Source organism: Moschus berezovskii, chromosome 20 (assembly GCF_049115385.1).
Source record: "Moschus berezovskii isolate FMDL1 chromosome 20, NW_MosBer_1.0, whole genome shotgun sequence".
Lineage (NCBI taxonomy): Eukaryota > Metazoa > Chordata > Mammalia > Artiodactyla > Moschidae > Moschus > Moschus berezovskii.
In genome coordinates, this window is record NC_142479.1 from 51773160 (window position 1) to 51796631 (window position 23472).

Sequence of the window (23472 nt, forward strand, 5' to 3'; positions counted from 1 at the left end):
CTAGCGAGGGCAAGTTCTTTCCTTTCGCCGCTGCGGCCGCGGCCATGAGGTAAGCGCTCTCGGGTCTGTGATCCTGGTTGATTTTTACTTTGCGTGGCTCGGTACCGCGGCCCATAAGGGAAAAGACAGGGCGGAGGCCGCCCTGAAGCGGCTGGTCCTGGAGCTTGGGGTAGCCGGAGCACACTAGCGCCCGGCCTCGAGGAGAGGTGGGAAGGGGGACGTCCCGAGAACCCTAGGCCGGGGGAGGGCTGGCTACGCGCCCTGCACGTGTCTGAAGCGACCCACTAGGGCAGAGGAAAGGCGGCGGCGGGGACTGGGCTGTGGCCCCCTTAACTCGCTGGGGCAACCTGTGACTCCGAGCACATCTCTGCTTCCATGTGACGTAGGACAGGCCGCGAATAGGCCCCAAGCCTCTGCCTGTCCAAAATAAGGCGAACCTAGCATTTTGATGCTTTCCGCCCCGTAAACCCATCATTAAGAAAAACTTTAAAGCTAGTTTATTGCTGAGATAAGAGGCGAACGAGCCCAGGATACAAAAGACTAGACTGAACTAGCAAACGAGCCCAGGAAACAGTCCACTGGCCACAGATTCTTGACATTCAACACTTTATTTTTCGTGTTGGGTACCAGAAAAGGCGTAAAACCCCTCTTCATTCCAGTTTTATCTGTAAATCTTATTTTCCAGAGGGGAAAACAGACCCATAGACGTTGTCTACGTGGGGTGGGCAGGTTTTGTTGGGGATGCTCAGTCTTGCCCAGGTATGGTTTTCAGGACCTGATAGTGTTTTCTGTTTGTCACAGTATGCTCAGGCTTCAGAAGAGGCTTGCCTCCAGTGTCCTTCGCTGTGGCAAAAAGAAGGTCTGGTTGGACCCCAATGAGACCAATGAAATCGCCAATGCCAACTCCCGTGAGTTCTTGGGGTCTGCGTTCCTTCTATACCCTCCCCATTTCTCATCCTTTGTGCAACGAAAGGTGACACAATTATGTTAACTGTTAATATAGGCTAGCTTACAGTTTGCCGGGGGGGGGGGGGTCTCCTAAAATGGAGGAGTCATGAAAATATGGATTGCCAGAGGTTCTCCTGACCTTTGCCAGAATGACAGGATGGCAGTTGATGGCAACCACTCAGTGTTAACATTAATAAATATCGCTAGAGTGGATGTTCTGTTTTATAGCTATGTGAGAAATTTTTGGAGAGAGTACAGGGACTCAGGGAGGGGCGGGGAGCGGGTAAGAGGTGGCCAAGGAAACGAAGTGATGAATTGGGAAGTTCAAATCAGAATATAGAGTGGGCAAGTAGGAATTTATAGCCAAGGAGCACAGTGAAGGGGGTCAGTGGATGAAAAATTACTAAGAGGACAACAAACTAATGGAAAACTATGAAAATGTGTGTGTGTGTATGTACAACAGTCGCTGTGCTGTGTAGCAGAATCTCACACAACATTGTAAATCAACTACAATAAAATAAATATTTTTTAAATAAAGAAAAATACTAAGAGGAAACAGGTTAGGGGGTTTCTGGCTGAACTGACCTAACAGGATTCTTTAAGGAAGTGTACAGATTGGCCTGTGAGAACCTTCAGGGGCTGATGAAAGTTTAGCAGGAATCTTTGTCAGTATCAGGGAAATTCTTTTTCTGTTTGGGTTTGTGGTATTGTAATATGTGCTCAGAAAGTCCTTATTTTAGACTGCTTAGCTAATAGGTGAGACAGAATCTGAAGGAATAGGCCATATCTGCATACTGTTTTGAACACATACCCCAAAATACGTATATTTTGAGTGCTATTAGACATCTAAAAGGATAGACGTTTTTTGGGGGGGGAGGGGTTTAGGTCCCCTGTTTGCACCATTTTTGAAAACCAAGGATGTGAGCCATGCCTCTGTCATGTCCTGTTTGGACTCTTGAGTTATGACTGGTGGGACTAGGGCCCACCTGACTGACCAGGTATATTGTGATTTCCCAGGCCAGCAGATCCGGAAGCTGATTAAAGATGGGCTGATCATCAGGAAGCCTGTGACTGTCCATTCCCGGGCTCGATGCAGGAAAAACACCTTGGCTCGCCGGAAGGGCAGACATATGGGTATAGGTAAGTGCATTCTATTTATTCCAAGACTTAGGGAAAGATAGATGATTAAATCTAGACTGGGATAGATTCAGAATCTTTTCCCATTCTGACTTATTTTGAACCCTTTTCTTAGTCTGTGATGTTTGGTGTGTTTTTCTGTCTGCAAATCAGAATGTTGGCACAGGTGTGGGAATTGATGACACTGGTAGAAAGAGGTCTCATTTATTGAGCACCTATACCTTGCCAGGAATCCTACTGGATACTTGGGAAATGTCGTCCTATAAATCCTAACATCACTGTGTAAGGTCAGCATGATCTGGGGAGATGAAGGTCACACCACCTTTTAAGATCTTCCAGCTTACCTGGTGCAGGCTGCCTCAGTGCATGCCCTGGAGTATTCACATTCTGCCTGAAGTGAATGAGAGATAATTGCCTTGTTTCTGCTTCCTTGAAAGTTGAGTAAATGAAGGAAGTTTAATACTTGGGATCATCTGTAAAATGGAAATAACGCGACTTAAGATGAGGTATAGCTCTTGGTACATGACTCAGTGGACTATAGAGTGTTGCAGAAGTTAGTAGCTCTTGTTTCAACTAATCAGCTGGCTCTAGTAACCCAGATGCACTGTGATGAGCCTGACTCTTCTTCCTCCTAGGTAAGCGAAAGGGTACTGCCAATGCTCGAATGCCCGAGAAGGTAACCTGGATGAGGAGGATGAGAATTCTGCGCCGGCTGCTCAGACGATACCGTGAATCTAAGAAGATTGACCGCCACATGTAAGGACCTTCTCCTGGGCTCACCAAGATCCATTGCTGCTTTGATGACTTGTTCTTTGCACGGATGCAAGCTCTGTCTCATTGGCCTTGGGCAGAGAGCCATGTGTCTTAAACTTTTCTTAGGAAAGTTCTTCCATTCTATCCTCCCTGCATGCACCATCAGGGTAGCCCAATATCTGCCAGGTGAGCTCTTCTGACTCCTAATTGTGCAGAAAGTCTTGGATGAGGAAAAGAATTCTCTGCACCGAGAGGAGCGGACAGGAACTCTACATGCTTAGGGGCCTTGTGTGGAAGAGCAGATCACAAGCCCACCTCTATTGATGCCATTACTGACCAGAACCTCTAATAACCCTTGTACCCTACAGGTATCACAGCCTGTACCTGAAGGTAAAGGGTAACGTGTTCAAAAACAAGCGGATTCTCATGGAACATATCCACAAGCTGAAGGCAGACAAGGCTCGCAAGAAGCTTCTGGCGTAAGTTCTGAGACATTTAAAATATGTTAATGTCTCGTCTTGACTTCCATGCAGTCTGTCCAGAATACAGCTGTTGTGTTAGAGATACATACTGCTGTGTCTTGTACACACCCGCACACCACCCACCATCAGTGTTGGGATAGTGTGGGGCTGTTGGTTAATTGAATCAGCGTTTGGTGTCCCCAGCAGCTCACCCATCTTCTCTTTTCCAGGGACCAGGCCGAGGCCCGCAGGTCTAAGACCAAGGAAGCCCGCAAGCGCCGTGAAGAGCGGCTCCAGGCCAAGAAGGAGGAAATCATCAAGACTCTGTCCAAGGAGGAAGAGACCAAGAAATAAAGTTCTCCACTTCTTCTCTGTACATAGTGGCCTCGGCAATTGCATAGATCGCTCATTCAATAAAAGACAAGCCTTTATCTGCCTACCTCTCTGCTTCCAGAGTCTTCAGTGGGGTCTTCACTGTTTATAGGACCAGAACTGAGGACTGGGATACAGACCCTTCCCTGGGTTCCTGCTTTGTTGCTTCCTTGACTCCTAGACTCTGGTCAGGCTCATGTCCCCATCCATGGCGTGTGGGGCCTACTTTGAAGGGAGGGAAGGAATGACTTCTACCCAACCTTCGGATATTCTGCCTGTAAACTGCCCTTTACAGCAGAGTATGAGTGGCACCTCCGACACAGTCTCAGATGTTGGGTTTTAGTTGGTATTTAGTTGTAAGTTGTCACATTAATTAAAAATGACAGAAAATAGTATGCTTGCGCTCCTCAACTGTACTGAGGTACAAAGTTGCAGTCTGCTGCCTTGGAACCCCAGGATAGGGGGGATTGAACCACCACCGGTCCAGAAGGTATGATCTGAACCTGAACTGCTGACTGCTGCCTGAGCTCTTCAGACAGCCTTATTGAGATAGAACTTAAGCCATCATTTTGAGCATCCCTATTTTTAATTTCTAAACCTTTTTTTTCTTTCCTGTCCTTATCAGTACTGTTTCCTGTTTTGTTTTTTGCTTCATAACCATCAAAAGGGGTCCAAAGAAAAAAAAGACTTTCTTGGCAAGAGTTGGGATAAAGGCACATAACACACTTGTCAAAGCCATTCTGGGTTAACTTTATAAGTGAGAAGTAGGTTTTATCTTCCCTGTTATATGGTAGTAATGACCAATAAATTTTTCAATAAAATATCTATAGCTCTGTGAGCCAAGTACTGAGGCATTTACATTGACTTGCGTTGATTCTCTCACATTATAAAGTAGGGTATTTGCTTCTCCATTTTTCAGATGAGAAAAGAGGTTAAGCCACATCTTGCAGTCAACTGTTAAGCCTGAATTAGTGTTGCATCATTAGGGATGGGAGGTTCCCAGGCCTCAGGCTTTGGAAGACTGGGCAAGAGACGTCTTTGATGGTCAGAAGGATCCAGTCACAGTGGAGAATGCCTGGAAGAGCTGACTTGAATATACTGAGTGGGTGACAGTTTGAGGGACGTGTCCAGGTGGAAGGGATCGGTCAACCAATTTTAAATACAGAAGTGTCAGCTCCGGTGAGAAGTGGGAAGGAAAGGGGAACAGCTATGACGTGCCCCTCCTGGTTACTTCCCTGCCTTCCACCTGTCTTCAGGAGGAATTTTTACTTTGGAGTTATGTGAAAGCCAGTAAGGGGTCTTTAGGGTATGTAATGGGCAGATGTGCCCATCTGCATTTGGTGTGGGAATGGCAGGGCTAAAGTGATCTTGAAGGCAGCAGGCCTGTCCCCATCTCTGCCTGTAGTCTCCTTGTCCAGTCTGGACAGGTAGGGAGATGGGTAACCCAAGGCAGGGAGGTGCAGACAGAATAGTCCAGACAACCTCCACCACCACCCATGTGCATCAGAACCTGAGCTGAGAGGACACTGATTTGGGGTTGCCTGTTGCCACCATACCAGCCTGTGCATAGTGTATCCATAGGGCCTGCTCTAAGCCTATCATTCCAAATGGGGAAGCTGTGGCCTGGAAGAAGGGCTTTCACTAAGGTGCTTGGAGCATGAGACGCCTTCCCATGCCTGGACCAGAGGAGGAAGGGCATGGAAGGCCACCCACCTCCACCAGGCAGTAGAGAGATGACAGGAAGGACAATTAGAACCTTCAATGGGGCTCCTGAGCCGCCCGCACAGAAAAGAGTTGCCATCGTGGACCAGGAGGTGGTGCTGTTCTCTCACAGGTCACTGAAATGAAGTTAAGTGGTAGTCATACAGTCGTGTCCGACTCTGCAACCCCATGGACTGTAGCCTGCCAGGTTCCTCTGTCCATGGGATTCTCCAGGCAAGAATACTGGAGTGGCTTGCCATTTCCTTCTCCAGGGTCTTCCCAACCCAGGGAATGAACCCAGGTCTTCCGTATTGCAGGCAGATTCTTTACTATCTGAGCCACCAGGCAAGCCAGACCACAGGTCACTGAAGATATTGGAAACTGCCTTACTTTGGTGAGGGGCTGAAGGGAGGGGGAGGGAAGAATTAGGTTGAAGGAGCCTCTCTTGAGAAGGCTTGCATTTAATCACTTCTTTCTGAAGTTCACTCCAGGCCTAAGGTTACCTCTTTCCACCACCGGCCTCTAACCCCTTTCCAGGCAGTGCCGGGGAGGGCCCCCTCAGCAGACAGATCCCCTAAAGTAATTACTGGATCTCTTCCAGTTCTGGAGCCTTGAGAACTTCTAATGAAATGACATGTCCATTCAGGACTTTCATCATGGTCCAATGGTTAAGAATCTACCTGCTAATGCAGGGGACACAGGTTCGATCCCTGATTCTGGAAGATTCTTCATGCTGCGGAGCAATGAAGGCCATGAGCCACAATTACTGAGCCCGCATGCCGCAACTACTGAAGCCTTCGCACTCTAGGGACTGTGCTCCGCAGCAAGAGAAGCCACTGCAGTGAGAAACCCACGCACCGCAACTAGAGAAAACCAGCGCGCAGCAACAAATACCCAACACAGGCAAAAAAAAAAAGACGTGTTTGTTCTCTCAAGAGCTTGAACCTGGTCCCATCATATAATTTTGCATACCCTTCAAAGGGGTTCATGGTCCCAGGTAAAGACTCCCTAAGCAAGTCCAACTCCATTTCTGGAGAAGGAAGCTGAAGCCTGGAGGGCCCCCCATAATCCAAGCTTGGCTTAAACACCAGAACCCACCTTTGATTCCTTCAGATGTGCATGGGCGGGGGGCAGTGACTCAGAGTGGGCTGCACCTGAGAGGTACAAGCACAGCTGCTGCGCCTGGAGAAAGGCTGAGGTCCTTGGTGCTCTCTCTGAGGTGAACAGATGAACCACCTGGGCTGGCTCCCCAAAGCACAGGGAGAGCTGAGGCTGGAGGTATGCGCTGTCTTCCTCGCACTCTTCAGCAGGTGCCCCCAATGTCCTAAGCTTTGGGGAGTGGGTGTTAAGGAGGTGGGGAAGGGGGGAAGGCTGAAGGAGCCAAAGGCAGTAGTGCTAGTAAGATGAGGGGCCTTACTCTCTGCATCTCCCTGCCTCCACCTCTGGTTTCCATCTTTCTGCCCTTTTAGGCCTCTTGTTTCTGGCCCCCAGACATCCCCCCTTTTTGCATCTCCCCTAAACCTAGATAACCTTAATCCCTCAGGGTACCCAGGTTAAGCTCAGGCTGCGGTGGGCGGATAGAGGGCACAGACAACAGCCAAATGGTGGGTGGGCACCACCAGGAGGTTGCTGAGCATCCTCCACCCCAGGCCAGTGGTGTTGCTACTCCTGCCACCCCCAGAGCGGACACAGAGGAGGGCCGCGGCTACAGCGGGGGCACCAGCTGTTCCCAGCCCCCAGGCTGTGAGCCTGCTGTTGGGTGGTTCAGCCACCCGAAAAAGCTGCTGTGTTCAGCAGTGCGGCAAATGAGCTGGGGAGAGGCGGGGGTCCAGGCCAGCTGCTGGCTGGTAGGGACGCAAGTGGGTGTTCAGAAGGTTTGGCTGAAAGTCTCTGTCTCCAGGAGGTGAAGTCTTGATCCCTGGAGCCCCTCCAGCATCTCCAGGGTTCTCTGTTTCCATCTTACTGGTTTAAGGCCCTGAGGAACCCAGGGTCAAGTTGGGGAAGAGTTGAACTGGGAAGCAAGAGATAGAATTTCTGAAACCAGCTCGACCATTAATTTGCTGGGTGACCTTGGGCAAGTTTTGAGTCTGCTCTGGGCCTCAGCTGCTCCATGTAAAAAAGGGACAAGTTTGGGCTGGATAATCTGTATGACCATGGGCAAGCTACCTAATATCTCTAGGCCTCAGTTTCATTATCTGTGAAAAGGGGACAGCACCACTTTCCTCACTGGGTCCTTAAGAGGATAAAATAAAATTAAGTCCCTGGCACAGTTTCCCAGACATAGTAGGTGTCTGTGTGAGTTCCCCTCTTTATAAGCCTTTCCACTGGGTCTGTGACCCTTTTATCCAATCCCACCATCAAGGGTCCTAGGAAGGGGAGTCACATTCCTCCTGCTCCTCCGCTGCCCCCCACCCCCATCATTCCTGGATGAAAGGGACCAAAGAAAGCATGGTTGGGGACCCAGGGACTGGTCCCACCTGGCCCACCTTGATTTGGGGATGGGGGGCTGGAAGGCAGAACTGGATGAGTGCCTATCTGGAGGAGCAGGCCCCCCGCCCGCTCTGCATTCAGGCTGCACGCCGTTGCCCTGGCACCCCCGCAGCCCGCCTCTCCCTCCCTCCGCGCGCCCCTCCGTCTATAAATAGCCCAGGACGTGCTCGCCTGGGCGATGACGCGGCCGGGCGTGCCGGAGGGGAAAGGCGGCTCTGCGGAGCAGGTGGGCGGCGGGCATCGCGGCGGGAGGGGCGCCACCACGGCCCCCTTGCGCCAGGCTCCCAGTGATGGGCGTGATTGAGTCATCTCAGGGCCGCACGGTCCGCCAACGTATCTGCCTCGGGCTTAGGGGCTGCGGGGGCGAGGCTGATCTCGGGTGGATACTGAGGGCGCCAGACCCTGGATTCGGCTGGTCTCCAGGGGCATCTCTGGGGGGCAGAAACGCGGAGGTGCGTGCCCGCCCCTTGCGCAACGCAGGTCCACATCGAACCAGAAAATGACCGCAGCGCCACCCTCTCTCCCTCCAGCGTCCCCCAAACCTCCTCCTCCATTTCCTCAGATCTGGAATGAGGAGGCCTGGGGACCCACACTGTCAGGGCCAGCCCAGCCCCTCGCCGAGATGAACACATTCTCCGACCTTCAGGCTGTCTCCTATTTTGGTCCACACCCCCAACACGCCCAGGCCCCGCCCACCCCTCCCCTTCCTCTGACCCTAGCGGATAGATACATAGAGTAGCCAGGTTGGGACAAGAAACATTTAATTAGGGGTCTGGAGGCTCAGCAATGCCCCAGCAGACTCCTCATGCAGCCTCATGTACAGTGGGCATTGGGCCCGCCCCTGGGATATTGCTGGGGGGGCGCCTCATGGCAGCAAACAGGGCAGTGTGGCTTGAGTTCCTCCCCCTCTGCCAGGGAGAGGTGGGGCAGGGGCCAGTGGGTAGGAGGATGTGTCCCTCTCACCACATGGGAGGGTGTGACTGTGCCCAGGATGGGGGTGGCATTGGCTGGCACGATCAAGGGCACAAGAGGAGGCTCTGAGCTTGGGGGGGGAAAGGGAGGTTGGCACCAGAGAAAAGCAACCTGCAAGGGAGGGGTCTTCTTTGCGTGTCCCCACACACCCCCTCCTTCAGCGTGCCTACCCCCTTCCCTTTCTGGTGGTCAAACAGAATTCATTGTCTGTTTCCCACTCCCGCTTCCTCCCAGGCCTGTGTCCTGGAAAAGGGACCAGATGCAGCCAGAAAAAGGGCTCCCTGCAACAGCAGCCCTGTCCCCCACAGAGCCCCGAGAGAGGGGGTAAGGAAGGGCTATTGCAGTGTCAGTCCTGAGGGTGGGGTTCCTGGGGCAGGCCTGGCAAGGCCTGGGACAGGAACGAAGCGTTCAGAGCCCTGACAGGGAAATGGGGATTGTTTTGATCAGGTGTGGGCCGGCCAGTGGGTTTCTGTGTGCAGGCCGCTCTTGGGTGTGTCCTCTCCCAGTGAATGAGGGTAGAGTGAGGTTGCTCTGTGGTGACTGTCCCACTCGAGGGGACAGCCTCTGATTTACCACACCCTCCCCAGACCTCAGCCCTCCCCTCCACTGTCCACCCAAGTTTCAAGTAACAGGAGAGAGAGCCGCAGAACTTTCCTGAGAGTTGATGGAGTGACAGAGGTGATGAGACCACGGTCCTCCCGCAGCCATGAGCTCCCTCCCCACCCAGAGCTGGGGCTGAGGGACCCAGGAGGGCCCCACTCCCAAAGTGACAGCTGCAGGGTCACACATACAAGGGCCCAAGCAGAGGCTCTGTGAGGAGAGGGGGTGTCAGGCATGCAAAGGTGCGGTGGGCAGGGGTAGGCTCTCTGGAAGAGGCAGCCCAGACGTTCCTCAGGAACTTCCTGTCAGGGCTGGACTCTGCATGGCAACTGGACCGGGGGGACCCACCTGGAGTTTTGCCATTCCCTCCCACTTTCTCCTCCTCCCCACCCCCAAGTCTCAGAGCTGCAACCTCTTTAGGGCACCCCAGGACCCCAGAAATAACACCTTTCTCAATACAGAAGGCTCCCAAGCCATGGTGAGTGGCCCCTAGGAGAGGAGCAGAGGGAACCTCCCCGAGGCGCCAGAAGCTAGGAGGGCTGGGCATGGGCAGGGGTGGCTTCTGGGTTCTCTTGGCTCCTCTCAGATCTCAGTCAGGGCATCGGCTGGAACCAGGCCCCGCTTCTTGCCACTGCTGACGCGGATGAAGCCGTCAGCATCTTTGCTCCTGCCCACGCCCACACAGATCTGAGCAGGAGAGACACAACGCTGAGGCCTGGCACTGCCTGCCTCCCTGGCCCCGAGTCCTACTGATGGCTCCCAGTGGGCCCATCCCAGGGGATGATGGGACCAGCATCAGATGTGGTTGGAGCCGGGGTGATGGGAGCAGATCCCATGAGAATCCAGGGCACAGCAGCAAGAACCAGGCGGTCAGTGGACACCAAGCAGCACTTCGGGGCTGACCTTTGAGATCAGCTGGTCTAATGCCCCTGAGAAACTCCCTGTTTCCCAGAGGAGGTAACAACGGGGAAAGGACTTGCCCATGGTTGACAATAACATTCAGACCTAAGCCTCTGGACTCCTAACCCAATGCTCTTCCCCCAGCTGTCTCTAACATAACTGAGCCCATGCCTGTGTTGGCCACCAGCCCCAGTTCCCAGCAGTCCCACTGCTGCTTCTTTCTCTCTTTTCTTAGTGAGAATCTCAGTTCCCTGACCAAGGATTGAACCTAGCCCATGGTAGTGAAAGCCTGAAATCCTAACCACTAGGTGACCAGGGAAGTCCCCAGTCCCACTGCCTCTAATCTGCCCTCCCTCCTGCCTCCAGGCTCCAAGCCTCCTCCAGGGTGCTCGCCCACGTTCCCGCCACTTCTCTCCCTCCTATGCCAGCCTCTCCAGCCATGCGGGGCCCAGGTCCTCACCTGGTTCTCCTTGAGGCTCATGTAGCCTTGTTCCTTGTTCCCGGAGAAGGGTTGGCAGCAGCGCCAAACGTTCTCGCCTGGTCTCACCCGTTGCACAAAATTAGCTGGGAAGAAGCCAACCCGGTCGCCGATCTTGCCCTGGAATGAGGCTGGCAGTGAGCGCTGTGCTGCCCCAACCCCAACTGCTTTCTCTAGAGCTAATATCCACTCAGAGCCAATGTCATCATCCTGTAGATCCTGGGTTCTTTGTGTTTGAGCCCTTCGTCGGGGGGCTTCTGGATTGGGACGGGCACAAGGTAGGCAGAGGGACAAGACTGGGGCACAGAGGGGTGAAGTAAAGGCAAGACCTGAGGGTGAGCCTAGGCCTGGCTAGGTCGTAGAGGAAGCGGGTGGGTGTTAGGGAAAGTGCCCTCTATGGGTGTGGGCCTATTGGGTGCCTACCACCGCTCACCCTCCGCTCCCCACCCTGCCACATCACCTTCCACCAGTCCTCGTTAGAGTCATCCACCAGCATGATCCGGTCTCCAGGCCTGGGACAAGAGAGTGGGGGGGCCAGGGGGTAGCATGTGGGGCAGGAGGGACCTGCCCGCCCTGCATCCCAACAGTCCTAGACCCCCAGGTCCCCTGCAAGGGTGCTCGATGGCCCCTATGTGACCATAGGCACACAGACACTGTCTAGGACAGAGGCTTGGCAGGGGCAGGAGACATGGCATCAGCACCAGCCCTCTTGGACTCTGGCACCTCTGTCTCATTTGGGGGCTCAGTAGCCTCCAGCATGCCAGGCGGAGGTTCCTGAAGGTCCCCCTCACACTCATGTTCCAAGGTCTGGGAGCGCAGAGCCCTGAGGTTGGAGACAAGCAGCCCCCCGGGATCGGGGTGGAGGTGGTGGGGAGGCTGGGCCACTGGAGGACTCACTGCAAAGCCAGGTCGTTGTTTTCCTGGGGCAGAAACTTGTACAGAGCCACGTAGGAGTACATCGGCCCCACGTCCTTCCGGAGGGGAGGCCTGGAGGGCTGCAAAAAAGCTCAGGGTCATCGCTGGGAGAAGGACACCTTCATCACTCCACCCACTCTCCCCTTGCCCTGATCGTGCCTCCCCTGGGGCTAGGATATGGGACAGTAACAGGGAGAATTCAGAGTCTCCTGTCTGCTGTGCGTATACACCCCTGAGGGACTGGGCCAGGGATGGGAAGGGGGAGCCTCCTCTGCCTGCTGCACTGGAACTGCCTACCCTTGGGGAGGAGGCGTGGGCTCTACAGGCATGGGTCAGTGTTGGGAGGGGTAACACTCCTGCCTCCCATGCCTACTGACCCTGGCATTGCCCATCCCTGTAGATTGAGGATAAATGATGGCACAGTGAGACTCCCACTCAGCATACTCTCACCCACCTAGGGATCAGTGACAAGGAGAAGGAGGTCCCCTTCCCACCTGGCCTGACAAGGCTCAGTGCCATCCCAGCCTCACCTGTTGTCCTGGGCTCTTCTCCTCTGGTCCTGACCCTTCGCTCTCGGCTGGGGCTGTGAATACTGGAGATGCAGGGTGGGGCCAGAGTGTGAGGCTGCATGTGGCGGCCCCCACTGTGCTCCCTTCCTGCCCCTGGTCCCCAGCCCCACTCACCGCTGTCGCCAGGGCCCTCCTCTGAACTGCGGATGCTGCCCTCCCCATCCTCCGTCAGCTCATCCCGCTCACTCTGGGGACACACAGAGGGGACGGCTCAGCCCCCCACCCTCTGGGACCCCTGCCCCCTCCCTTTGGTGTTCCCCATACCAGGCTCCTTGTGGGGGACTCAGAGGTGCTGCTGAAGCTGGAGCGGTTCATCAGGGCCAGGGAGGTGCCATAGCGCAGGGTCTCGTACACTGGGTCTACCTTCCCGCTGGCCCCTGCCGAGGAGTCACCATCAAGGCCAGGTGCCTGGCTGCCCTGCTCAGCCAGCTCTAAAGTGAATTCTGCATGCCCCTCACCTGCCCCTCCCGGTCTCCCTAATTGCAGTGAGAACTCCATGTCCTCCCACGGTACCCAGGGACAAGCCTGAAGCATCCGAGACCCCTCACCCTCTGTGCTGTCTGTGTTCACTCCATCACCCCGTCCTGCCTCCCAAACAAGTCTAGCATCTGCTCATTTCTTTCCATCTCCATGACTGCCAGCCTGATCCAAGCTACCAAACTGGCAACCATCATAGCTTCCCCATGGTCTCCCTGCTTCTCTCCAACCCCTCCAATCCACACAGTAGCCAGAATGCTCTTGTAAAAACACAAAAATTGACCTTGGAATAAAGTCTAAAGACTTGAGGGGGGGGGGGGAGGGATGAATTGGGAGTTTGGGAGTAGCAGATACAAACTGTTATATAGAGAACAGAAAAACAACAATGCCCTACTGTATAGCACAGGGAACTATATTCAATATCCTGTGATAAACCAAATGGGAAAGGATATGAAAAAGAATGCATATATATATATAAAGAATGTATGTAACTGAGTCGCTTTGCTGTAAAGCAGAAATTAACACAACGTTGTAAATCAACTATACTTCAATAAACTAAACTTAAAAGAAAAAAGAATAAAGTTCAAAGAACATTCTTAAAAGGGACGCTAAGGCCCTGCACCCAGAGTTCTATCTCACCCTCTCACTCCCAGCCTCATTGTCCTTTTTCTGCCCCTTCCTGCTTCTAGGCTGCCTTCTGTCCACACTGGTCTTCCCCAGATCCTCAGGTTAATTCCCTATCCTTCAAGTTTCCTGGATGCCTTCTTTGTCTCTGCGGATGAGGTGGATGCCTTTTTATCCTCTCTTTGTTTCCTATCCTTCGGTTTCAGGCATTCACCAAACGGTGGCTAGTTGATGATTTGTGTGATTATCTGTTGCATGTCTAGCTCCCCTACTAGACCATGAGCTCCACCTTCTTTAGGACTGTGTTCCTGTGTCTAGCACAGCGCCTGGCACTTAGCAGGGGCTCCATAAAGTTTTTGTTGAAGGATGGCTGGATGGATGAATGGGTGAATCAACTCTTCATTCAGGACAGGAGCATCCAGAGAATTAGGGGGAGGGGAAGATGAAGAAAAATCTAAATAAATAAAAGGGAGTGGTAGCAGTGCCAAGAACAGGCAGTGCCAGTGTAACTCAAAGCCCATCTGAGGAGTGTGTGGGTCTCTCCTCACACCACAGGGATGAGCGGCAACGCTGGACACTCACCAGTGGGTGGGGACTCCTTGCTCACGGCACAGGCTGGTGGAGGCTCATGTACCAGGAGTGGGGAACTGAAGTTACGGCGGAAGGAGGAAGACTGTGGCAAAAGCAGGCAGAGAGAGGGTATGGAGAGGTCACGACCCCTGAGAACCTGGCCTTCCCCAAGCCTAAGCACCCCTCGACCTGAGGAAACAGCCCTGAGTGGCACTCAGAGCCCCAGAAGCCAAGCCTGGGAGCATCAGTCAGCCATCTCCACGGGGTCCCCACTCACCGTCTTGCCTGGGCATTGCTGGTGGGAGATCTCCTCGGAGCACCAGAGGTGGACGCTGACTTTGCATGTCTTACACCGCAAACCCTGCTTGGAGTTTCCTGGGAAGAACAAGAGGGGTGGTCAGTGACAGGGGGTAGTCAAGATAGGCTACATCCATGGGCAAGGAGCAAAGGAGGTAGGTTAGGGCGTGGGGGGAGCAAGGGATTGGGCTTCCTCATGCCAGCCTGGGGCCAAGCTCTGAGCGCTGACCCTGATACAGTCAGGATGGAGCTGACTCTGAAGCCTGAGTTGTTAGTAAATCCTGAGACCCACCCCCGACCCTCAAGGGTACTATGTATCTGCCCATGTGGAGGGGCACAGTTAGGTCTGGGGACCATGAATAGCTGGAGCCTCGACATCAGGCAGCCCGTTCCATGGGCCCACTCCCCACACCCACCCTGGCCCCTTCTGTTGCCACCCAGGCACCTACCCACAATGAGCTGGTGGCATAGCTCACAGGGACTGGCTCGCTTGAAGACGTGTTCCTGGAAGCTGTGCAGCCTCACTGGTTTGAGTGGTGCCAGGGGGCGTGGGACTGGGCAGGGGGATGGGGCGGGAGTGGGCAGGCCCCGGTCTGCGGAGGCTGGTGGTGGGGTAGGAGGGGGCAGTGGGGTCGGGGGCGTCAGCAGCACCTCGGTGGGGCACTTAAGCTCAGGGCCGGAGCGAAATAAGAAGTTCTCAACGCTCTTACTTCGGAGGATGGTCTTGAGAGAAAGAGAGCGCTTGAACCGCTGGAGCTGAGAGAGGAAGAGGGATGGTGAGCCTGGAGGAGGCTGGCTCCCGGGGGTCTCTCCTTGGCCAGCAGCAGCCTGAAGGTGAGAGCCAGAGGTGATACAAAGCCTCTCCTGAGAGAGAGGCTGCCAAGTTCCAGAAGGTAGGTCACCACCCCAGGTGCCCACAAGAGCCAGGCAGGGAAATTCCTCTAGCAAAGGAGTTCTGACTGGACAGGCATAATTAGTAGTGGTGGGGACTGCAGCAAACTGTATGGCCAGCAAGTAGCTGCTGGCCTCCTCTACCAGCTGAGGCTAGTCTATATGGCCAGCCCAGCATTGCCAGGGTTCCCAATTTTTAAAAAGAAGTCTAGACTTTTTTTTTATAAATGTAATTTTTTTTGGGGGTAATTTTATTTTATTTTACATGGCATGTGTAATCTTAGTTTCCCCATCAGGGATTGAACCTGTGCCCCTTGCATTGGAGCATACAGTTTTAACCACTGGACCACTAAGGAAGTTCCATATAAATGTGATTTTTTAATAAAAAAAGATTAATCCGCTTAATGAACTTATGAGATTTAAAGTCAGTCAAGAGGGACTTCCCTTGTGGTTCAGTGGTTAAGACTCTCCGTTTCCACTGTGGGGAGTGGGGTTTGGGGGGTGATGAGGGGGTTGGGGGGATGGTCATGGGAAAATCCCCGATGCCACGTGGCCAAAAAAAAAAAGTCAGTTAAGAAATTGAGACTCTTATGTGAAATTGAGACTCTTATGTGAAATTGAATAGAAACAAATTCAAAAGGTTTTATTCTCCTTTTTTTCTTTGCAGAAATGGTAGTATATTATTTCTCCTGTACCTTGCTTTTTTTCACTTAACAGTAAATCTTGGAAATCATTCCATACCAATACACAAAGAGTTTCAGCATTCTTTTTTTATGGCCACACAGGAATTTCGTTGAATGGGTGTACCATTTACTTGAGTTAACAAAATAATACTTTGGGGGCCAAATAAAACATGCCCGGTCCTCAGTTCTTGAACGGGGGGGGGGGTCGCTCTGGACCCTCATCCTCAGTGTTGATTCTCCCTCTGAAACACCTCTCCAGCCCATCCCTTACAACATCTCAGCACCCCCAGAGGCCTGCCTGAGTTCAGGCTCTGGCACCCTCAGTCTGGTTCAGGGCTACAACTCTTTGCCTCCACCTTGCCCATCCCCACCTGTTCTCCACGCAGCAGGAAGGTGACCCCTGACAATGCAAAAATCATTCATGGCTCCTCAGGACTCAGTCAAGGCCTTTGTGCCAGCCAGGCCACTACTACTTGGCCATACCCACCCTTCCAGCCCATGCCTTCCACCTGAGTTCAGACATAATGACTTGAACTCATCTGTATGTTATGCCTCTGAGCGTTTGACACGCTTGTCCTCTTCTCTGCCTTATCCAATTATGTCTCACTTTCTATCCTCCAGGGTTTCCTGTGACTATTCTTCCTCGGGGGAGCCATCTCTTCTGTAGGGATTCCTTTCAGTGGGACCACACGAGAGCTCCGATCAGGTCTATGTTTTGTTATTTACTTCTCACTCCTCCAGGAGGTTGTGAGCTCCTGGACAGCAGGGAAAATTGCTTCAAATCCCCATAATGGGCTTCAGCACATAGAAGATGCTCATTCCATGTTTGTGGAATAAATGATGAGCAAGTGGCTTGAACCCTAAACAGACTGCATGTTCTGGAGCATAGGGTGGATTCTGCACGAGGCCAGAGCACACTGGCCACCTGATGTGAAGAGCTGACTCATGGGAAAAGACCCTGATGCTGGGAAAGATTGAGGGCAAGAGGAGAAGGGGACGACAGAGGATGAGATGGTTGGATGGCATCACTGACTCAATGGACATGAGTTTGAGCAAGCTCCTGGAGTTGGTGATGGACAAGGAAGCCTGGCGTGCTGCAGTCATGGGGTCGCAAAGAGTTGGACATGATTTAGTGTTGGAATAACAATGACAAAGGGCTATTTCTCCTGCTCACCCGAAACCTGGACCGCTCTACCCAGACCCTCGCCCCACTCACTTCCTATTCAGAGCCCTTTCTCCTGCCCACTTCTTTCCACCAATGATTAAAAAAAAAATAAAAAGATGGGGGGAGGGGACATAGGGCAGAGAGACTTGGCCCAGGTTCCCAGCTGGGATATTAGGCAGCCTGTGTGCCATGGCTGCCAGCTTGGCAGCCATGCCAAGGGGATGGAAGTGAAGACCCCTCTAGCCCTGGGGAGGCCAGCAGGCCACAGGACAAAGGGGAAGCAGATGGGGAAATGTTTGGGCACAAGGCGCGTCCTGGTGTGCCAGCTGAAAGGCCAGACAGAGCCCTGGGGTGACTGGCATGTTGAGTTGCCCAGCTCCTTCCAAATCCAGTTTCCTGGCCAGCACTGTGGGCTTCTTTGTGTGTCTCTGAGAAGCAGGGCCCCAGGCCCCAGATGCCAGGGTGTTGGGGCAGAGGTGGAGGCCCAGAGGGACAATTAATTAGAACACAAATGTGTTCTATGGGCCAAACGTGGCTCTGGAGGCTCTGACAGGCCTGGAGGCACGGGTGAACCCACCACTGCTCTGCCCGGAGGCTGTAGGCACAGAGCACAGGAGGTCTCTGGGAGAATGGGCTGAGGGTGGGGGCAAAATGAAACCTGTTGCCTGAAGGCAAGTCATTTCACTTCCTCTCTCTGAGCCTCAGTTTCCCTACCCCCAAGAGGAAGGAGTCAGGGTTAGATGCTCTCTCAGCAAGACAGAAAGCAAAAACCTGAAAACCCCAAAGCAACCTAAACTTATGGGAAACTTCCCTAGTGGTCCAGTGGCTAAGGGAGGGGGCCCAGGCTCAATCCCTGGTTGGGGAACTAGATCCCACATGCCGCAACTAGGAGTTTGAATGATGCAACTAAAATGGAGACCCAGTGCAGCCAAAATAAATGAATATTAAAAAACAAAACAAAAAACTAAATTTATAAACATAACGAGAGGTGTTTATTACCAGAGTCCTGGAATGGATATGCAGCATCTCATTAACCCATTAACCTTCCACCATCCTCTGAGGTGGTGACAATTATTGTCCCACTTTTCAGGATGAGGAACTGAGGGGTTAAATTACTCACTCATCATGAGTCCTCAGCTGCTAAGGAGCAGAGCTGGGACTTGAACTAGTGGCTTTGGCTACTGAGTCCAAGGAGTAAGGAGCCCTCTGCCTTGGCCCTCGCCTCTGCCCCTCAGTTGTGCCATGGGCTTGTCATGAGATGTAAGCTTAGAAAGACTGGCTACCTAGAGCAGTGCCCACCCTGCACCACTCTGGCCACAGCCCCTCGGAATTGTTGTCTGACTCTGTTGGTCCCTCTTGTGACGGCAAGAACACCCTCTCTTGGGACAGTCATTCCATCTTTGGGCAGCTGCAATCGCTGGAAAGTGCTTCCCTATATAGAGCTGAAACCTGCCTCCCTGCCTATCGGCCCTGTTCCTCCCTTGGCTCCAGAAAGGGCTACTCCCGCTTCCGCACATCAGTTCTTCAAATATTTGAAGACATCAATCATGTTCCCCCCTTCTGAGGCCATTATTTCCAAAGTAATCCTCACAGGATGAGGTTTCAAGCCTCCCTTCTGTCCAGCCTGTGCCCTTTCCTGGTCCCTGCCTGGCCTTAGTGCCAGGAGCCACCGCTGCAGGGGACCAGAGGTCTCTGGAACAGACTGTTCCCCAGCGCCGGGGCAGTCCCGACTCTGCCCCAGATCCCAGGAGGGTGGAGAGGCAGGAAGGAAAAACACCTGGGGTGGCTGGCGGATGTCAAAGACTGTGGCTGGAGGGCAGATGCAGGCATCTCTGCCAAATGGCTTAATGCCTGCCCACTCCAGAGACATCTGCCTTGGCCACCCAAACCTCACCTGGGCTCAGCCTGGCCAGGTATTTCCACTCCTGGGACTCCTAGTTTCCAGGGAAGACCTCCCCACCACGATCTTTTTGGTGCCCCTACTGTCCCAGGACCCATTCCCTGACAGAAGAAGTTGCCATATACCCTGGCAAATGGGCACATTTGCATCCCATTTCCTCCCCACCTCCCACCCAATCACCGCCAAAGCACCAGAAGCTTGTCTGGCTTGGAGCCTGGACCACCAGGCCTGTCATTCTGAATCCCCTCTCAGAGGCAGGGCCTGGCCTGCCTGCCTCCCCACCTCTCCACACCCTTTCTTCCCTCAGTTCCCACCAGCTCCTGAAAAGGTATTAGGCAACTGGCAGAGGGGGTGGCAGATGTGACACAAGCCGACTCAGATGGCAGAGCTGGCATGGCAAGGTTTTCCCAAGAATGGCACCAGAGGGGGTGATGGCAGACCCCATGAAGTAGGATAGGATGGGGACCCAGAGAGGGCAATGCTGACACTAGGAAGCTCACTGCGTACCTTAGGTTTAGGAGTGACACCCAACCTTAGAGTGGGCAGGAGGCTGAACTTGGGCTGCAAGAAATTCCCAGGGGCCCCCAAACACTGATAAATAAGTCTGGAATGTTGGCTTCACTGCCTAACAGGCACCAGCCTCCTCTGTTGTATCTGCCTCAAACTGAGCTGGGTGGGCAGCGACCAACCCTCTCCCTTCCCTCCCCTCCACCCCGACAGTCTGAAGACAGAAGCTTCCTTGGGACAAGTTGAGATGGGGGGATGGAAGGAGGCTGCAAAGGTTCTGAATTCTCTCTGCCCACCTCTGCTCTCCTGAGTACCTTCGCCCCAGACCCGAAGCCCAGCCCATGTTGTTGTTACGGAGCCCTTCATAATGAGGTACAGGGAAGGGGGCAAAGGGGCAGGGATCCAACTGACCTGGTACAGAGGGACCAGGTCAGGTGTACACTTCTTTCCTTCCCTGCTCCTCAGATCCCCATGGCTCAGATCCAGAGGTGATGGAATGAGATGGTCCTGGGGCTGGGAGGAAGGAGGTACAGACCTGCCAGGCCCTGACAGCCCCCTTCCCACACAGCTGAACTTGCTGATTGCTGAGGCAGCGCTGCCCAGCACTCCTGCCTGCCTTCAGAAAGCCCTTAAGGAGGGGGCGGAGTGGCCAGGCCGTGGTGTGGGAAACAGGGCAGGACCTGAGAGGCCCCCAGTGCCCTGGGAAGCAAGCAGGAAGGTTGTATGTGTCTGTCCAGGGTGATTAGAAGGCAACTGAGGTCAGGCTCACTGGAACTCAGAATGGGGCTCTGTTCCTGGGACCTTCTGCTTGAAAGAAGCTGTCACAGTTATTCCAAGCAATATCCTAACACCTCAACACCTCATTCTTCTCCCAGTAGACTTGACTCTCTGAAGGGAAGTTAATTCTGTGGTCTGAGAGCCCAAGGTTTCCAGTTCTCAGAAGGGAGCAGGAGAAGGTCAAGTGTGAATCTGAAGTCTTGGACATGAAGACCCACTGGGTCCCTCTGGTTTAGGGACAGGAAGCCTACCTGGGGTGCCTCAGCTAGACTCCATCCACTCTGGCCCTACTCATCTTTCCTTGGTCATTCCCTGGATGACCTTGACCTTGAATTAACCTCATATCCTGGGAAGTAGTCCAGATAGAATTAGGAGGAGGATGGGCATGGGAAATAGCTATAGATGAACTAGTGATACCACGGAGAGCCAAAGATGGCACCCATTTCTGGTTCGGGCTGCCTCCCTCCTCATCTGGGTAACAGAAGCCAAGTGGGAACCAATTACCACGGTGGAAGGGAAACGGTAACCTTGGCCTGAAGTCTGGGGAGGGGGCAGAGAGCACTGCCCTTCTCTCCCCATCCCCAGGGACCCTGCTCAGGTTGCTTCCTGCACAACTTTTTGCGGGTCAGCATCTAGAACTTGGGGAGACAGCAGACAGATTAGAAGTGGGGGTTGCAGAATCTGAGCCCTGTTATGTTCTCCGTCCTCCTCCCCGCCCCCAGCCCCTTCCTTCAGCGCCAGGAGTCTGGGCTGTGCCTGACTTCATTGGGGAATAATTTATTCATTGTGACTCCCGCAGGAGTAACAATCATACATAATTAGGGTTAATTATGACATTCATTAATTATGATGACTTCCCTTTTTGCTTCTACCCGCTCCCCACGCCCCCACTACCACCCAACGCCCCGTCCCGCTGGCAGGGTCGGGGTGGGTCTGCCTGTCTTTCTCCTCCGGAGCCGCAACGACAGTCCGCGGGTCCCCGCGCGTGATGGCCCGCGCTGCCGCAACACCCAGCGCGAACTCGGAAGCTGCGCACCCCGGGGCCGCGGGCTCACGTCCCCGAGCCTAACCGGGCTGGGAGGAGGGAATGTCGGACTGCGGCGGGTCAGAGAGAGCCATCCAGAGACTCTGAGATAAACACGCAGAGAACCCGGGAGAGACGCACAGAGAGATACTAAGGCAGAGACAAACAGGTTGTAGAGACACATTCAGAGAGACATGGGCAGAGAGAGAGGGACACACTGAGCTACAGGCGGAGACTTGGCGGACACAGGCGAGGTGCGACCGGCGCGCACACTCAGGCGCGCACACCGGCCCACACCCGCTACACACCGCTACACACTCCCTCCGCTTCGCTGCGCCGACTCCCTCCAACAACGCCGAGTTACAACCTCCCTGGAGGGTCGCGGGGGAGCTCCGCTCGTCACGCGCGCAAGGGCGTGTCGTGTTTGAGTGATGGGAGCGGTCTGCGGTCCCTCATCCGAACCTGCTGCCCCTGGGTCGCCGCGCGGAGCGTTAGGGACCACACGGGCCCTTCTACGGTGACTCCAGGGCACCGGAGGCCACAGTGGCAACTGAGTCGGGAGGAGGATGCCCCGGCTGGGGGCGCACAGGGCAGGGGGCCAGGCTTCGCGCCTCTCGAGTTACCTTGGTTTCCTGGAGGGCAGAGACGGTCCCCGGGGGGGTGTGGGTGGCAGCGTCATCCGGTTCGTTCTCCTTCTCGCTCATTTCGGTCATGGTTAGGGGAGACGGGAAGAGAGGGCGCCGAGACCCGACGGCAGCCCACCTGGAAGCAGGCTAAGGGTGGCAGGCGTCTCTCCGGGACCTGAAGCCCTTAGAGATAGCCCCCCAACCCAGTGAACCCCTGGAGAAACCCGCCCAGGCAAAGCAATCCCCACTCCCGGGTGCGGGCGGAGAAAGTTCCTGGGTTGGTGGGTGAGAGGAGGCAATTATACGGAGCCGAGGGAGCAGGGAGACCCCAGGAGTGAGGATCAAGGGTCTGAAGAAGATGCTGCTCGGAGCGATGGGAGGAGGGAAGTGGGGACTCGGGCAGGAACCGAGGCAGGGAGCGATGGAGCTGTCAGTGTCCGGCCAGCTCCGCTGTCCTCTGCGCCCGCCCCCACCCCCCCTCCCCTCCCCCCGCCGGCCCCCGCCGGGCACCCGGCGGCCCCTCCGCCCAGTCCTCGCCTCCCAACTTTGATTTAGGAGGTCGCCTGGTCCCTCCCCCTTCCCTCCGCCGCTCCCCCGCGCCGCTATGTAAATCAGGTTCTAAGCTATTGGCTGCTGCGGTGGCCAGGAGGGCGAGCTGGGCGGAGCTTGGGGGGGCTCGACAAGATGGGGAGGAGCTTGGAGGGTAAAGAAGTGGAGGGGGCAGTTTCACACTGAAAAATCCGGAATGGGGGTGGGGGGGCATGACAAGGTTGAAGGAAGAGTTCAGGAGATCACATTAGAGTCTGGAAGGGTTAGAGGAGGATAGAAATAGGTTGGATCTGCAGAAGGAGAGCTGAGAAGGAGATGAAGGTAGGACTTCCTGAGAGTGAAGAATGGGGACCCTTCCACCCCATTAACTGGATGTCTCTCTGCCCTGGAGACATTCTCTCCAAATGTACACATCCTTGGACTGTGCGGTAGGGGTTTCTCCTGCAGAATATGGACAACTTTACACCATGTGTCAAAGGCCAGCCCTGTCCTGGAAAGCAGGACAACGACATGGATTTCCAATCCTGTTGTCTGGACTTCAGCAGAGAAGAGGCCTCAGTCCCCACACTTGAGGTCCCCAAACCTCTCCAAGACACTCCCTCTCCTAAAGATTCTGCCACAAGTGAAGTTAGATGGGGGTAGGGAGAGGTGGACCCTCCAAAGAGTCTTCTGTCCACTTGATCTGAAGCTACCTCTGCTAATGCATGTCACTCACCTGCCATTTCCTAAACTTCTCTGCTCTCCCCTCTTGGCCCTTCTGGCCCTTCATCTCTGGGCCTGTCCAAGAAAATGGAGGGAGGTTGGAGACTGAGATACTCCTTCCCTGGATGTGGGTGGAGAGACTTCTGGGTCTAAGTCTCCTTCCTCCTCATCGCTGCGGGTGATGAAATGAGGAGTGGGTGGCACTCAGAAGGGTCCTGCCTTTATGCCAGCCCTGGAGGAGGGCCTGAACCCTGTGTCCCTCCTCCTCACCCACCCATGAACACAGCCATTCATGGGATCTCTCGCCTCCTGAAGATGAGCTCACGTTGGTGCTGGAGCGCTGCTCAGGTTACAGCATCTAGGGAAAGAGATTTATTTGCCAGT

At 54.1% G+C, this 23472-nt stretch overlaps 2 protein-coding genes across 6 annotated transcripts; one reads left to right on the forward strand and one right to left on the reverse strand.

Annotated features, from left to right (window-relative positions):
- On the forward strand, nucleotides 1-3738 carry RPL19 (ribosomal protein L19). Its single transcript, XM_055407739.2, has 6 exons — nucleotides 1-49; nucleotides 802-908; nucleotides 1966-2088; nucleotides 2721-2841; nucleotides 3207-3317; nucleotides 3530-3738. Exons 1-6 carry the CDS (start codon nucleotides 45-47, stop codon nucleotides 3651-3653), a joined length of 591 nt encoding a protein of 196 aa, XP_055263714.1. The 5' UTR covers nucleotides 1-44; the 3' UTR covers nucleotides 3654-3738.
- A 4873-nt stretch (nucleotides 3739-8611) lies between these two features.
- Nucleotides 8612-22318, reverse strand: STAC2 (SH3 and cysteine rich domain 2). 5 transcript variants are annotated; one of them, XM_088829040.1, is made up of 12 exons: nucleotides 21835-22318; nucleotides 19822-19923; nucleotides 14714-15020; nucleotides 14245-14342; nucleotides 13980-14070; nucleotides 12561-12673; nucleotides 12411-12483; nucleotides 12258-12319; nucleotides 11710-11807; nucleotides 11273-11324; nucleotides 10795-10932; nucleotides 8612-10121 (listed from the first exon to the last, which is right to left on the reverse strand). In XM_088829040.1, the coding sequence occupies exons 1-12, from the start codon at nucleotides 21922-21924 to the stop codon at nucleotides 10017-10019; spliced, it is 1329 nt and encodes a 442-aa protein (XP_088685166.1). In that variant the 5' UTR covers nucleotides 21925-22318; the 3' UTR covers nucleotides 8612-10016. The 5 variants fall into 5 exon arrangements, with proteins under 5 accessions (XP_088685166.1, XP_088685165.1, XP_088685164.1 ...); XM_088829039.1 differs by lacking the exon at nucleotides 19822-19923 and having other exon boundaries at nucleotides 14714-14866; nucleotides 14975-15020; nucleotides 21835-22317; XM_088829038.1 differs by lacking the exon at nucleotides 19822-19923 and having other exon boundaries at nucleotides 14714-14866; nucleotides 14975-15092; nucleotides 21835-22317.
- Nucleotides 22319-23472: the final 1154 nt, after the last annotated feature.

Bases quoted from the DNA above. Each gene is read 5' to 3' on its own strand.
- STAC2 (XM_088829040.1), bottom strand. From the start codon at position 21,924: ATGACCGAAATGAGCGAGAAGGAGAACGAACCGGATGACGCTGCCACC. The intron at 19,924-21,834 runs GTAACTCGAGAG...CCTTCCTCCCAG, and splicing joins CTGCCCTCCAGGAAACCAAG to CCCCAGGACCATCTCATTCC. The intron at 14,071-14,244 runs GTGAGTGGGGAC...CTTTTGCCACAG, and splicing joins AGCAATGCCCAGGCAAGACG to TCTTCCTCCTTCCGCCGTAA.
- RPL19 (XM_055407739.2), top strand. The intron at 909-1,965 runs GTGAGTTCTTGG...GTGATTTCCCAG, and splicing joins AATCGCCAATGCCAACTCCC to GCCAGCAGATCCGGAAGCTG. The intron at 2,842-3,206 runs GTAAGGACCTTC...TGTACCCTACAG, and splicing joins AAGAAGATTGACCGCCACAT to GTATCACAGCCTGTACCTGA.